This window comes from Verticillium dahliae, genomic scaffold (assembly GCF_000150675.1).
Source record: "Verticillium dahliae VdLs.17 supercont1.22 genomic scaffold, whole genome shotgun sequence".
NCBI lineage: Eukaryota > Fungi > Ascomycota > Sordariomycetes > Glomerellales > Plectosphaerellaceae > Verticillium > Verticillium dahliae.
In genome coordinates, this window is record NW_009276918.1 from 33,340 (window position 1) to 46,284 (window position 12,945).

The following is a 12,945-nucleotide window of genomic DNA, read 5'->3' on the forward strand; positions in this document are numbered from 1 at the left end:
GGGGGGGGGTTCTCCTCTGCTGCGGCCGTCCCATTGATGCCCAACGTGGGAGTGCCGGGCCAATCTGCAGCCAAGGTCTGGGGTTGGAAGGGAGGGGGAGCAGAGGAGGCGTTTGACGGATGCTGCAACCTCGTCTGACCCTGCTTTGAGCCACATCCCTCTGGACCAGCGACCAAGAGAGGCTGGAGTCTGGGCCTGACGGCCTGACGATGACGGGCCTGACGATGACGGGCGCAGCAGATGACATGACGAGCGCGCAGCAGGTGCTCCGATGGGGTGAAGGATAGAGACGCGCAGTGTGACGTACCTTGTCTTTCTTGCAGCCGAAGCCTTCGAGGTAGCACCAGGCCGCCTCGTTCATGGCGTCTACCGAAGCGAGCTGTCAGGTCATGTCGTTCTTGGTCGGGCTTCAACGAGGAAGCATGGGCTTCAACGGGCCAGGAGGAAAGGGGCAAAAGGGGTGGCAGCAGAACTCACCGGTATCTCCCAGATTCGCAGCCGTCTCGTAGTACTGCCGCATTCCATGTCAGCACATTGATCCCATCCACGACTCTGTCCATGGCTGTCCATGGTTCCGTCACAAGAAAGTACACACCTGCTTCGCAGCCACAGGATCCTTAGCCGTCCCCCAGCCGTGGCGGAACGAGTTGCCGAGCTCGAAAATGGCAAGCACGAGCTCCCCCTTGTAGGCGCCGCCCTTCTTCAGGCCGGCCTGGAGCGCGAGCTGCTCGACGGTCGCGGCGTTGCTGGCGGCAGCCGTGAGGTAGGTGACGCCGCGCTCGACGTCGGGCTCGCAGCCCCAGCCGTGGCGCAGGGCGAGGCCGTAGAGCACCTGGCTCAGCGGGTTGTTGGCGCCCTTGGGGTCGGCGAGCCAGGCGAACATGGCCGTCGACTTGGCGAGGTGGCCCTCTTCGTGCAGCCGGATGGCCTCCTGGATGCCCTCGTCGACGTCCTTGGACGAGACGGGGCCCTTGCGGACCAGGGGGGACGTGGCCGCCGGGCCGGAAGGGGACGAGGCTGTCCCCTGGGCCGTCGTTGTCGGCGGGACCGCGTGCTGGCCTGACGAGGGCGGCGTCGGCGGGCGCGAGTTGCTGCGCGCGCGCTCCGTCATGTTCGCGAGCATGGTGGCACGGCGCTCCCACTGGTCCTCGGCCGAGTCGGAGGCGACGATGGCGGGGAGATCTTGGGGTACGTGTTCGGAGCTCGAGGGGGCGCGGCTGAGGTGGAGGCGCTCAGAGATGCGGCGGCGGGACTTCTCGGGGCCGTTGCTCGCCTGAGACGAGACGGAGCCGCTGCGGGACCGGGACGACGAGAAGACGTCGAGGCTCAGGCGGTTACGCTGAGGGATAGGGTCGGCGGCTTGGAGGAGGGTATTGTTGTTTATGTTGCTGTTGCTGTTCGGGCTCGGCGACAGCTGGGACGCCGCCGTCGCCGTGGGCATGTCGTCTTTGGATTCGGAGCGGACAAACTTGAACTCGGGCGCGCCCGTCGGCGGGGGAGAGGTGTGGGAGGCGTCAGGCTGGCTGTCATGGTGGTCGTGATTGCTTTCGTCGTCGTGGCCTTCACCATCCTTCTTGCGAAGGAAGTCGCGGAGTCCCATGATGGGATGGGCAAGGGGTTGTCTGCCGTTGCCTGTGGTTCGCGATATCGCAGGTTGTGTCGGGTGAGGCGTCGATGGTGTTGAGGAAGAGGCCGTCGCTGGGTGTGAGGAAGAGGTCGTCGCTAGGGTTGTGCCGTCAGAGAAAGGGCGTTTGTCTCAATCCTCGTCTGAAAATCTATCTCGACAGACGAACAAAGGTCAGCGCAGCCAACTGGGACGCAGCCATGGTCGGGATCAGATCAGATCAGATGGCTGACGCCGCGAGGCTTCATGGCGGGGCTGATCCTGGGGGCCGACGTGCCGTGCTGAACGAGGGAACCCCGAAAAAGACCTTGCAAGGCGTCTGTACGCGCGTTGTAAACGCCCGGGGCGCCCTGTAGGCGGCGGCTCCAATATCCCTATAGGGGTCGTCGTCTGTTCATCGCCTGGTGGCGGGGCTGAGCTAGGCAGGATCGTCACTGCGCCGCCCCCTCTTCTTCGTTCGTCATGGTGCCTTGTCGGAAGACTGTTGCAGTGAACATGTCGATTGAGTTTGTCTAGAGATGCAGAGATGTATAGTGATCAGCCACGGTAATCTGGAAACAAGTGGTGCCTTGAGGGATATCCCCGCTCTGTCGATGCTAGGTCATGTCGCATGGTGCTTGGGTAGTACATCGTCAGCCTTTGGAGGTGGGCTACGGTACCTCCCTTGCCTACCCAGCTGCCTAGGTACCTGCCCACCTACCTACTGTACCTGCCTAGGTAAGTACCTAAGGTACCTGAGAACTTCATGTAAGAGAGGTACTTATTACTGATGGTAGCTTGGGTAAAGGGATCAAATCAAAGAGGCACATCACATCTCACATCTCCCATAAACAATAGTAATTATCATGCGTATTGACTCTTCATCGTCTTCGCAATTTTTCTTTTTCTTGTCGCCCACTTTTTTGCTCTTCATCGTCCGTGTTCAGGGTATCTTCATGTCGTCACCATCATCTTATCCTAAGGTAGGTAGGTATCCTAACCAATCCACGCCGCCGACACACGCCGTGTCGATCGCAGCAGCAGCAGCAGCAGCAGCAGCAGCAACGCATCAAGGGGTGCAAGCGAGCATCACAATCAAAAGGAGATAAAGTCGCTCTGCGCCTTGACCTCCGCGTCATCGACCTCGCCGTCGCCACCGAGAAACTCGTCGACCTCGTCCGAGTCGACATCGTCGCTGTCGGCCACGTCGTCGTCGCTCGACATGTCGGCGTCTTCTTCCTGCTGCTCGCCCGCCTTCCGCAGGACGCTTGCCCTCTCGCGGTGCAGCAGCTTGCAGCCCTTGGTCTTGCACACCCCCGTGTTGCTAAAGTCGGGACATTCGGACACGTGCCTCTCGGTGCACTCTTGTCCTGCCTCGCAGAAGCCGTAGAGGCCAAACGGCCGGCATACCAGCGCACCTGGAGACACGTTATTGTGAGCATACGGACACTCATGGTTCGCACAGTTGCCCTTGATGAAGTGCAGGCACGTCGGCGTGCGCTGCGGGCACAGATCATGAGACAGGTCGCAATCCTCGCCGTTGGCGCACTTTCCCTTCTGGAGAAAGTCGCGGCACACCGCCACCTTGGACGCGTTGTGGATGTAGCGACAGTTCGGGCCCTTGGGGCAGGAACCTAGAGTCGTTCGGTTAGTAGCGTTCCCTCCTCCATGCGGAAGCACTCCATCTTGAAAGGGGCTGGGCGCGCGCGCGCGCCTGATGTCGTGCGGCGCCGAGGAGAAGTCTAAAAATACCAGTCGACGAAAACATGCGGCAAGGCACGTTGACCTTTTTCACGCCCGCATGTCTGTCATGTGTTAGCATATATGCAGTACGAGGGGGGCACACATACGGATGGAGTTTGATCACGCCCTGCCGATAGAGGTTGCCATTCTTGCTGCGACGGAACTGAACGCCGCCGACAACGGCAACCTTGGGTGTGGCGCTGGCCGAATGGAGGTCGCCTGGTAGATGTGAGCAGGTAGGTCCGAGGTGGGGAGGTGAGGTGCGAGACGACGTGCCGGCCACTTTGACGAGCTTGCTGCCGTTGCAAATAACGCGGAAGCTGATGCCTTGAATATCGATGACGTGGTCTTGACCTGCGTTGGTGAGGTTAGGCTGTGGGTTAGCACGAGCGAAACCAGCCGCGACACGGGGCCCTTGGCGCTGGTGGAGGTGAGACGTCAGCGGAGAGGCCTCGCGTGCGTTCTGGGACGCGAGATGCTGTTTTCGGGTGGCCTCGATGGCCTCTGTGCGCTTCTGGGTCTTTTCCTCAAACACATTCGAGTTGATAAGCTGCATGTTGTGGCGATTTGTTGTCGCGACCCACGAGCCTGAAGCGTTGGAAATGACGGCGTTGGATGCCTGTTGTGCCTCTGCCGTCGGCGTATGACTGCCGCTGTTCAGTGTTCGATTTCGGTGGGCAGGGCCATATCGGCCGCCGCGGTAGGGATGATAGTGATGGCTGCTCGATCGATAGGTGTTGTCTGGTGTGGTTAGAGAGAAGGATCGAAGCCGGTGCGTGGATGACAAACGCGAACTGTGAGCTGGTTGATGGGCTGTCGGGGACTGCGCGCCGGACTGCTGGCTCTTGTGGCGGTTGATCTTGCCTATTATATTGGTGAGATGGTTTAGATAATCAAAAGTCTATGAATGGGTAAACTGACCAGCCAGTCTGCTGATCTTGGCTAGAAGTTCCTGCTCTTCTGAAGACATGTTGAGACGCTAGCTGTTGGGATAAAGCGATTCGGGGCTCGAGGAGGACGAGAGTTGCGACGCCTGCTGGGTTTGGTTCGCTATGATTTCGATGGTCTTTCGCAGCAAGAAATGCGGTCCCAATATTGTCGAGGTCAGGGTTTCGAGAGTTGTTTGTGTTGAGGGAAAGTTGCAGCGTTGGGTTGACAGAGGAGGGGTGAAAGCCCAAGTACAAGTGACGGAGGCGACTTCAAAGCCGACGCGAAGTGGGCTGGGAGTCGGATCCACTTTCCTTCCAACCACGCTGATCCTTGGCCCAATCAACAAGCAGCACATCTGCAAGGCTAACAATGGCTGCTGTGCAGGAAGCTGTCTTTTGTCCCTGCTGCTTTACCCTCGATCCGCACTACGACCTCACATCATCGGTCTCTTTCCCTTGCTGGTCCGCTCCTTCAACGACTGCGGCAAATCTAGGCCGTCTATCTCTCGTGAAACCCGATCTGGGCCTTTTCTTCTCTCGAAACCCCAGGCCCCAATTTTGTGCCTACCCGACCGCTCCCATAACCTCGCAACAAACCGCACCCAGCAAACACGGCCAGCCCAGACGCACACCGCTTCCCTCCCACCGCCGCCATGTCGTCCTGGGAGCTCCTCAACGACGCCGAGGAAAACGAACTACACAAATCCCGCCTGCTGAACATCGAGGAGAAGCCCCTCAAGCGCATCACCAAGCGCCTCGCAGCCATCTCCACCATCATCGCCACCAAGGCCGCCCAGCAACCCACGCCGCCCCCCGACGCTGCCGATGCCGACGCCATGGCTGCCCCTGCGTCCGTCGACCCGGGGGCCCTGCACCGCGAGCGCGCCCTGCTCCGGGAAGACCTGGCCCTCGACTTCGCCGCCTACGACAGCAGCATCGCGCGCCTGCAGTTCCTCCTCGACGCCAACGAGCGCGAGCGCGCCCGCTACGCCGCCGACCAGCAGCGCATCCTCGACGAGTGCCAGGCCGTCCGCGACAACAACGCCGCCCTGCGCGCGCGCCTCGACGTCGCGCGCGCCACGCTGCGCCAGCGCAAGGAGTTTGACCGCCTCGCCGACGACATTACCAACAAGAGCATGCTGCGGCCGCGCGACGACCAGCGCGTCGCGCTGCGGAAGCTCGAGGAGGAGTGCGCCGGGCTCGAGCGCGAGAGCGACACGTACAACGACACGTGGGCCGAGCGCAAGGAGCAGTTTGCCAGGATCATGGACGAGGCCATGCGGCTGCGGCGACAGATTCGCGACGAGAAGGAGGAGGTCGAGCGCAGGGAGGGCATGAACGAGGACGGCGAGGAGGACGGCGAGGTGTCGCGGGCGGGAGGCAGTCGTGGCACGACGCCGAGGCCAGAGGGTGATGCTGGCACGCCGAGACCGAACGGCACGAGCGGTGGCAGGACGCCGGCGCCGGAGAGCCAAGCGGAGGAGGGACATGGGCTGAAGCCGCGGCCGGAGGCGCTCGGGAGTCTGTCGCGTGGCGGCAGCCTGGCGCCTAGCCAGGCGGGCACGCCACGCCACCAGGCAGATGACGACGGCGACGATGATATTGAGGAAGGCGAGGACGTCGAGATGGATGACTCGCGGCAGACAAATGCCCATAATTCGGGCGCTGACACGCCTCAGATCACGGTGGCTGCGCCAGGCGGCGACAGCATGGAGGTCGACAGCTAGGACATGTCGAAATCGACTTTACTTGACTTTGCCACGAGACTTGGTGTTTCCGGCGTCTCCTTGCCATCACGTAGAAAGACTGCCTCGTTCCATGATGCATGTTCTGAATATAAGTTTCCACGCTTTCATCCCCCCATTATTTAAGCAATGCCGTTGCGGACCGTGTTCTGCGCCTCCTGGCCCTTGGTCAACGCCACCCTCGCAAGCTCCAACTCCTCAGCAGGCGTGCCGTTGCTCTCCGCCAACGCAATCTGCTCCTCAAGCTTGGTCGTCGCGTCGCCGATGCGCTCCTTGATGCGGGGGAACACGTTCTCCGTCTCGACAACAGCCTGCTTCTACATAAACGTCAGCCGTGAATCCAATCCCACCGGCGTCCCCACCAACCAGGGGCAAGCAGCGACGACTCTTTTGCTCTCAAGCTGATCCTTTCCAGGAGGCGCGACCTGGTGCTCGTTGCAGGTCATGTAGGGGGGGGAGCTTACCAGCTGCTTCAGCATGTGCGCGCGGTTGCCATCCTCGTCTGGCAGACCAGACTGCACCTCGGCCTCGAGCCTCGTGACCTTGCCCTGCTGCTGGATGAGCTCCTGCTCATACGAGATCTCCTCGCGCAGGAGGCGGGTGACGGCCTGCGTGGCAATGGCGAGCTGCGAAGGGGCGGGCATCGTTGCAGGGACTGTCTGTCTGCGCCGGGTTGTGTGGTGCTTTTTTTTTCCTTCTAGAGGGGTGCGGGAAGCAGGAGGAACGAGTGCTAGGTGGAAGTCAAAAGTGTGGATGCGGGGTTGTCAACGGAGCGATGCGCGATCAGCGGTTTGGCGGGCGGGCGGAAAATGGCGTTTGAGTCTAATGCAGGAACCAAAGGTGGAGTTTGCTTCTCTAGAACAGAAGGGGACAAAGAGCAAACGAGAAAGAACAATAGTGCCGGGAAGAGATGCTTTTTGTGCTTCTTGTTTGGATGAACAGGGCAGATCTGGATGCAGGGTATTGCTGGGAAGAATGACGAGGCAAGCCAGAAACAGGCTGATGCGAAGATGCTCCAGCTGTGGAGGGGCGCGTCTACTCAACCCACAGCGGATGATGTCAGGTTTCCAAGGGTCTTTCTTGGCTGACTACTGGCTCGTGGAGTCGTCGTGTTTGCGATTGATAAACACCGTGCTTGTCGATCAGGTTGGAAGCATGCCAAGTAGACACAGCCGTACGTTCTACGGATGCCAATGCCTGAAGTTCCTCTGAATAGACACAGGCTGAGACGAACCAGCTCTCCGGCGTAAGTCTTTTCATGACACTAATCTACGAGTCAACAAAGCCGCAATGCAGCTTGACGGGTGAGAACCACCAAGAGCATATTGAAGCCATGTGTTGTCGTTGTCTCAGCTAGCAACCCGCCGATGCAGCTCTCAGAGACTCTATTGATCTCGCTCAACACCGAGCAGCACGACCTCAGATTGCAACATCACAACACGATCCATAGCGTTAAGCTAACATGCTGTATTAACCACACGGCTACAAGAAGCGTCCTACCATGCATGCCTTCACTAAATCCAACAAACCCTATCCAACAGCCTCGCTCAGACAGCACAAAGAAACGATGCCGCTCGAACAGTTTCCCACCTGCAGGCCATGCTTTTCATCTCTTACCCAACTCACCACGTTCGCCTGACAGCCATCCTCTTGACATCCTTCGCAATCAATCAGTCGTCCCGTGCCGTGGTATCGAAAAAGTCCCCTCTCGACGGGAATAACGCCCCCAACGCCGCATCGTCCAGGCCTCAGAGCCTGAGCCGAGTCAAAACGGTCCGAGTAGTAATACAAGTCCAGGCATGATGAGGATCCGCGCGCCAAAGAAATAAAAAAAGGGTCGTCATCTTTTCGCGCGTCCGTCATGATGCACATTACTCCCAGGCCAGCCAGCCAGCACTCGCCTTGCTCGTTCACGCACCAACGGCAACGGCCTGTGCGCTGACGGCGGCTGGTGATGGCTCACGCTGCTCAGCCTCGTCGGCAACTTGCTCCTCCTCGGCGATTTCGCCACCAGCCTCGCGCTCAGCCCACGCGCCCCAGAGGCCACGCTTGCCGCGGACACGAATGGGAGCGCCGAGGGCGTCGCCCTGCTCGACCTTGATGGCATCCTTCGTTGCGAGCACGAGGCACTCGAAGAACATCTTGGTCGCGTCGGCTTTGGTGGTGCGCTTCTCGGGGAGGAGATCCTGGAAGACAACGGACGTCTTGCTGCGCTTCTCGTCGTCGTTCTCAGCGTCGGCGCCGAAGAGGTCGCGAAGAATGTGTACGGCATGCTTGGTGCCGAGCGACACAGGCCCGCTGTCCTGAGGGTGGACGATGGGGGCGACAGTGTCGTCGAAAGCGGGTATCGTGTTACCCTCAATCTCGCCGGTCTGGCCATCATCATCACCCATCTGGAGGCCCATGTCGTCGTCATCGGCAGCAATCTCGAGGACCGTGCCGTCATCGGCCACGATGCTAGATCTGTTGAGACCAGCATCGCCAACAGCAAAATCGTCGTCCTCGCCGATTTCTAGGCGCGGAGACTTGGATGCAGCGTTGTCATTGTCGCTCTCCATATCAGCAATCCCGCTGTCGCGTTTCCTCTTGAGCTCTGGCGCGCGTCCAGGTCCGAAAGACAGCAGGCCTCGCAGTTCAGGAGCCCAGGCCGCACTACGACCGTCGAGCAAGATGTTGGAGACGAACCCACCGCTCTTCTGCATGTCAACCAGGGCCAGAACGAAGGGATCCCTTGGCAAGAAGGACTGGGGCTTCAGGATGTTGTCGCGATTCGCCTGCTGTTCCTTGATAGCATTGCTGGAAAGCATGGTCTGGTCGTCTGGAACCAGCACCTTTCTCTTCCTCGCCCTTTGCGTGTGACGCACCAGAGACTGATCTTGTTCTTCGGTTGGCTCGTAGAGGTCCGCGTTCTGCCATTGAGAGACTTCCTCGTTCAGTCTCGCAGTGATGTCCTCGTCAATGTCGGAGAGGGGCGACTCAGAGATGCGCGCACGGTTGATGTCCGGTTGAGCTAAAGGAGCGGGAAGCTCGGAGTGATCGACGTCGTTGAAGTGGAAGTCGGCATCATCCATGCCCATGGTTATGTCACCGTCATTGTCGGCAATACGTGGCTCTCCATCACCGAAGTCAAGGGCCAGCGACTCCTCGCGGCCCGGTAGGTCCTTCTGACGGGCTGTCACATCCAGTTCGCTGAACACGTCGTCCTCTGCTGGTCGCGCATCTGGCGCGTCACGACCCATTTCAATGCTCTTCTCTATCCTGGTAAGGTCGTCGTCCCCATCGCCAAAGTCAAGGTCCAGCTCAATCATGTCGCCATCGCCCATGACCAGGTCGATGTCCATTGGCGTGGAGTCCTGGAGGAATTGGCTGTTGTTGAAATCCTCCTGCAAGTTGATATCGCGGTTGCTGGCGCGTCCTTTGCGGCCCATGGGCTGCGCTATAACATCGTCGCCGAGTTGCGAGAGCAGCCAGGTGGCGTCAGGTGCAGGGGGCAGCTCGAGGTTGTCGTGAGGCGTGATCTTATCGGGAAGCATCAGCGCTTCGCGGTTGGTGATGTGCAAGGTGCCCTCTGGAATGTCGTGGTTGTCACTGGAGCGGAATGCCTGCGCGAGTTAGTCAACGTGACGCGTCCAAAACGCGATTCTGACTACATACCATTTTAATCTTCATAGAAGCTTCATTGCAGTCGTCGAGGAGGTACCGGGCTTTCCGGCTGTAGATCCTGACGACACCAAGCAAAAGCTGACCACTGAGGCGTAGAGCCATGGGTGCCTGCGACGGCATGATGATGGCCTCAACACTGTCCTGGAGGTTGGACTGAAGGATGTGTGTCTTGGAGAGGCGCTTCTCAAGATTGGCCGACAGCCATACTCGAGCGAGCGGGCCGCTCTTCTGCAGCAAAGCTTCTGAGTAGAACATGGCGGCAGCGAGCGTCTGATGGGGCCTTGAGCGGCGAGGATGAAACTATGGGAAGCGACGCAAGCCAGATGCAAAGCAAGCAATGCAGCTGAGTATACGTGCAAGAAAAGTCAGACGCGCCCAGGGTGGACGTCGATGGGTTGAAGTCGATGCGGGTGAGGAGGACGCGATGTGCCGAGTCGTGGGTGGCGGAAGGTGTAAACAGTGAAGCGCGTTATTGTGGAGGTTTGGAGACTAATGGCGCGCGCGTCTTCTTCGGGTGGAATCGGTCTATCGAAGACAAGTCTTGTTCGAGGCGCGTAACAATAGGTGCGCACAGTCTCTTCGCAGCCAGTATTTTCCGCCTGTGGCGCGTAGTGATGTTGCGACGAAAGCGATGGTGATGTTGAGCAAGTGAGTCGTCGCGCGATGCTAGGGTGTTGGAGGGATAGCCAGGAAAGAATGAGCAGGAGAGGAGGGGCGTTGGGGGGGTGAGCAAGAGTCGGTCGCTTCATCAACGAACCATCCCGGGACATGCCAAAATGACGGGGCTGGGGGATCCAGGGGCAGCTTCTAATTGGTTGGGATAACTCTCTAGGTGACACCAGCCACGGCACGTGACTGATTCTTCGATTATGTAATGAAGAGTGCAAGCACGGCCCAATTGTCTGGGAGCAGATCCCCCCACTGCAAACGTCAATGACAACATTGCATTCGTTCCCTCAGCTGTTGCAAGTACTAGGTAGGTATTTGTATCGACAAACAATGATGTTGATGTAGGCAATAAACCCGTATATCTTAAAAAAGCTTACTTGTGTCATTTAGCCACATGAATTCTCTGGCAAAAACACTCATCTTAGCTTCTGCCTTGCGCATCTCAACCCTAGCAAGAGCAGCCAAACATTACTGCAATCTATCAATGCAAGCCTCTCATATTGCTTTTCGCACTCAACCTCTCTTGCAAAGCCATTTTTACGTATTATCTTCCCAGAATTTCCCAGACTTGGGTTGTTTCAATCTCGAACGATTAGTGCGCTCATAGATTACACCATATGCCGATCTCAAAAGTATTCCATGTACACTCTTTGACTTACACGCTGGTCTTTGTTGCCGATGCAAAATGGTTCTGGTAGACCCAATTCTCCATCAGATCCTAGAACCTCCCGCTTGGTCTCAACTATTGTGGATAACAACTGGCATTCAAGCTTCTCCAGGCAACAGTTTCGGAGAAAATGGAACAGAAGGAGCCAGGCAGCCAAATACCCAGCTTGGCGACAGTCCATCGTGCTGTGAGAATATAACTGCATCTGGGGTTTGCTATGCGGCAACTAGGCATGACTCTCACCTGTACGTCATGTTGTCACTCACTATATCGCAGGATCACTTTCGTGTGTTGCCGGTAGAAGCTCCGTCGTAGATCTGGTGAGAGTTATTGGCTGACAATCTTCGCCATGTCACATCGGGTCAACAATAGACAATCCCTGTGAGGAATATGGTAAGTTGCATTCATCGAATGGCTGGACCTATCGTCGCATTATTGCTCACCTTTACCCTATCTACTACCTTGTTAAATCGACAACCATTCCATATATTCCATCTTTTTAGTTATTACTAATCATCATAGCCTCAATAATGCAGCGGGTGTGCGCGCGGACCTTGCCGGTAGAAGGTCTGATTTGCTGGAAGCGCCCAATTCCATGTCTTTTTCAACGTCGTATAATGTCTTTTGCTCTATGCAGCCAACTCACCAACCTGGACTATGGTTTCGGATAACTGCAGAGGAGAGAACCGAGTTTTCTGCTCTCAGTCTCCGAGTACGTGTCATTGTGTTCATCAAACTCATTATGCGTAGTGCGCGGTCTTACCAGAATTAACGTTTGCCACGAAAGGTTCTAAGGGTTGATGTCCACCGAGAATGTCACCCCGAAAGGAACGTCCATCGCGTTACCGTCACAGCCTCCTAGTTCAAGCCAGGGGCGCGTTATATCAGGAGGCACATATACAGCTATTGGATGAGGCGGGCTGGCTAGGGACCGGGGCTACGAGAGTGCGCATGTAAGGGTTGCGGAAGGCCAGAATTCAGATGTATCACGACCTCCTACCTGACAGTCGACTGCGGCTGTTCCTACAGGAGATCTCTTCCCTCTGCTCACCCCAACGCTCTCTGACACTGGCCATCGAGTATCGAGTGATTGTCACGGCGCCTTGTATCTTGTATGCTTTTGTTGACAATGCTTCTACGTAGTTTCCCGGAAAAGTGGTCGCCCGGCCCATGGCCTCGGACTGTGGCCGTCTTCAGGACTTACAGCCTCCACGCGCAGCGCCTCCTCCGCCGACTCCCACTCCGATTCATACTCCTCGTGTTCCTCCTCGCCATTACGGAATCCTATCTTCACCGTCGTTCCTTTTCCGTCCACCGTCCATCGACTCCCCTCGATCCCCCCTTCGCAACCTCTTGCCGCGAGCCCGACCTGTCCGCCCCGCGCGAAAATGCCGTGTTCGTGATGATGGCGCGGAACTCGGAGCGCGAGCAGGCGCAGCACACCATCATATCCCTCGAGCAGCACTTCAATCGGTGGTTCACGTATCCCATCATCTTCTTCAACGACGAAGAGTGGGAGCAAGAATTCATCGACACCATACGGGGGTCCACGTCCGCCAACGTCAGTTTCGAAGTCATCCCGCCCGAGGTATGGGGGTTTCCCGAGGGCATGGACGCCGACGCGGCGCGCGCAGCGATAAAAGAGCAGGAGGAGAGAAAGGTCTTTCACGGCGGGGAGGAGGGGTATCACCCCATGTGCCGCTTCTACTCGGGGTACGTCCTTTTTTTATTCTTTATCTTTATCACATACAAGCGAGCGCGGGAGTTCCACCAACACTCTCAACTTGGGGGGGGGGGGGGGGGGTTCAGTTTCGAGAAGCCGTCCGTTTCGTGCCCCTTCGCTCCCCTTGCTCCCCTCGCTCCCCTCGCCCCCATTCGACTGCACAGGAACTCGCTAACGAGCACGCCAACCAACACAGCCAGCTC

General features: G+C 58.0%; 6 protein-coding genes across 6 annotated transcripts; 2 read left to right on the forward strand and 4 right to left on the reverse strand.

The window, feature by feature from the left end:
• Window positions 1-409: 409 nt before the first annotated feature.
• VDAG_08698 (uncharacterized protein) lies at window positions 410-1,600 on the reverse strand (the record flags this gene model as incomplete). The annotated part of the gene is made up of 2 exons (XM_009651015.1): window positions 410-511; window positions 596-1,600. The coding sequence occupies 2 exons, from the start codon at window positions 1,598-1,600 to the stop codon at window positions 410-412; spliced, it is 1,107 nt and encodes a 368-aa protein (XP_009649310.1).
• A 1,098-nt stretch (window positions 1,601-2,698) lies between these two features.
• On the reverse strand, window positions 2,699-4,316 carry VDAG_08699 (CCCH zinc finger protein; the record flags this gene model as incomplete). Its single annotated transcript, XM_009651016.1, has 5 exons — window positions 2,699-3,237; window positions 3,356-3,408; window positions 3,454-4,087; window positions 4,136-4,210; window positions 4,268-4,316. 5 exons carry the CDS (start codon window positions 4,314-4,316, stop codon window positions 2,699-2,701), a joined length of 1,350 nt encoding a protein of 449 aa, XP_009649311.1.
• A 612-nt stretch (window positions 4,317-4,928) lies between these two features.
• On the forward strand, window positions 4,929-6,002 carry VDAG_08700 (uncharacterized protein; the record flags this gene model as incomplete). The annotated part of the gene is made up of 1 exon (XM_009651017.1): window positions 4,929-6,002. The coding sequence occupies one exon, from the start codon at window positions 4,929-4,931 to the stop codon at window positions 6,000-6,002; it is 1,074 nt and encodes a 357-aa protein (XP_009649312.1).
• Window positions 6,003-6,142: 140 nt separating this feature from the next.
• Window positions 6,143-6,664, reverse strand: VDAG_08701 (uncharacterized protein; the record flags this gene model as incomplete). Its single annotated transcript, XM_009651018.1, has 2 exons — window positions 6,143-6,337; window positions 6,485-6,664. 2 exons carry the CDS (start codon window positions 6,662-6,664, stop codon window positions 6,143-6,145), a joined length of 375 nt encoding a protein of 124 aa, XP_009649313.1.
• Window positions 6,665-7,930: 1,266 nt separating this feature from the next.
• On the reverse strand, window positions 7,931-9,938 carry VDAG_08702 (double-strand-break repair protein rad21; the record flags this gene model as incomplete). Its single annotated transcript, XM_009651019.1, has 2 exons — window positions 7,931-9,622; window positions 9,675-9,938. The coding sequence occupies 2 exons, from the start codon at window positions 9,936-9,938 to the stop codon at window positions 7,931-7,933; spliced, it is 1,956 nt and encodes a 651-aa protein (XP_009649314.1).
• Window positions 9,939-12,148: 2,210 nt separating this feature from the next.
• VDAG_08703 (alpha-1,2 mannosyltransferase KTR1) lies at window positions 12,149-12,917 on the forward strand (the record flags this gene model as incomplete). Its single annotated transcript, XM_009651020.1, has 2 exons — window positions 12,149-12,732; window positions 12,773-12,917. The coding sequence occupies 2 exons, from the start codon at window positions 12,149-12,151 to the stop codon at window positions 12,915-12,917; spliced, it is 729 nt and encodes a 242-aa protein (XP_009649315.1).
• Between the last annotated feature and the right edge of the window lie 28 nt (window positions 12,918-12,945).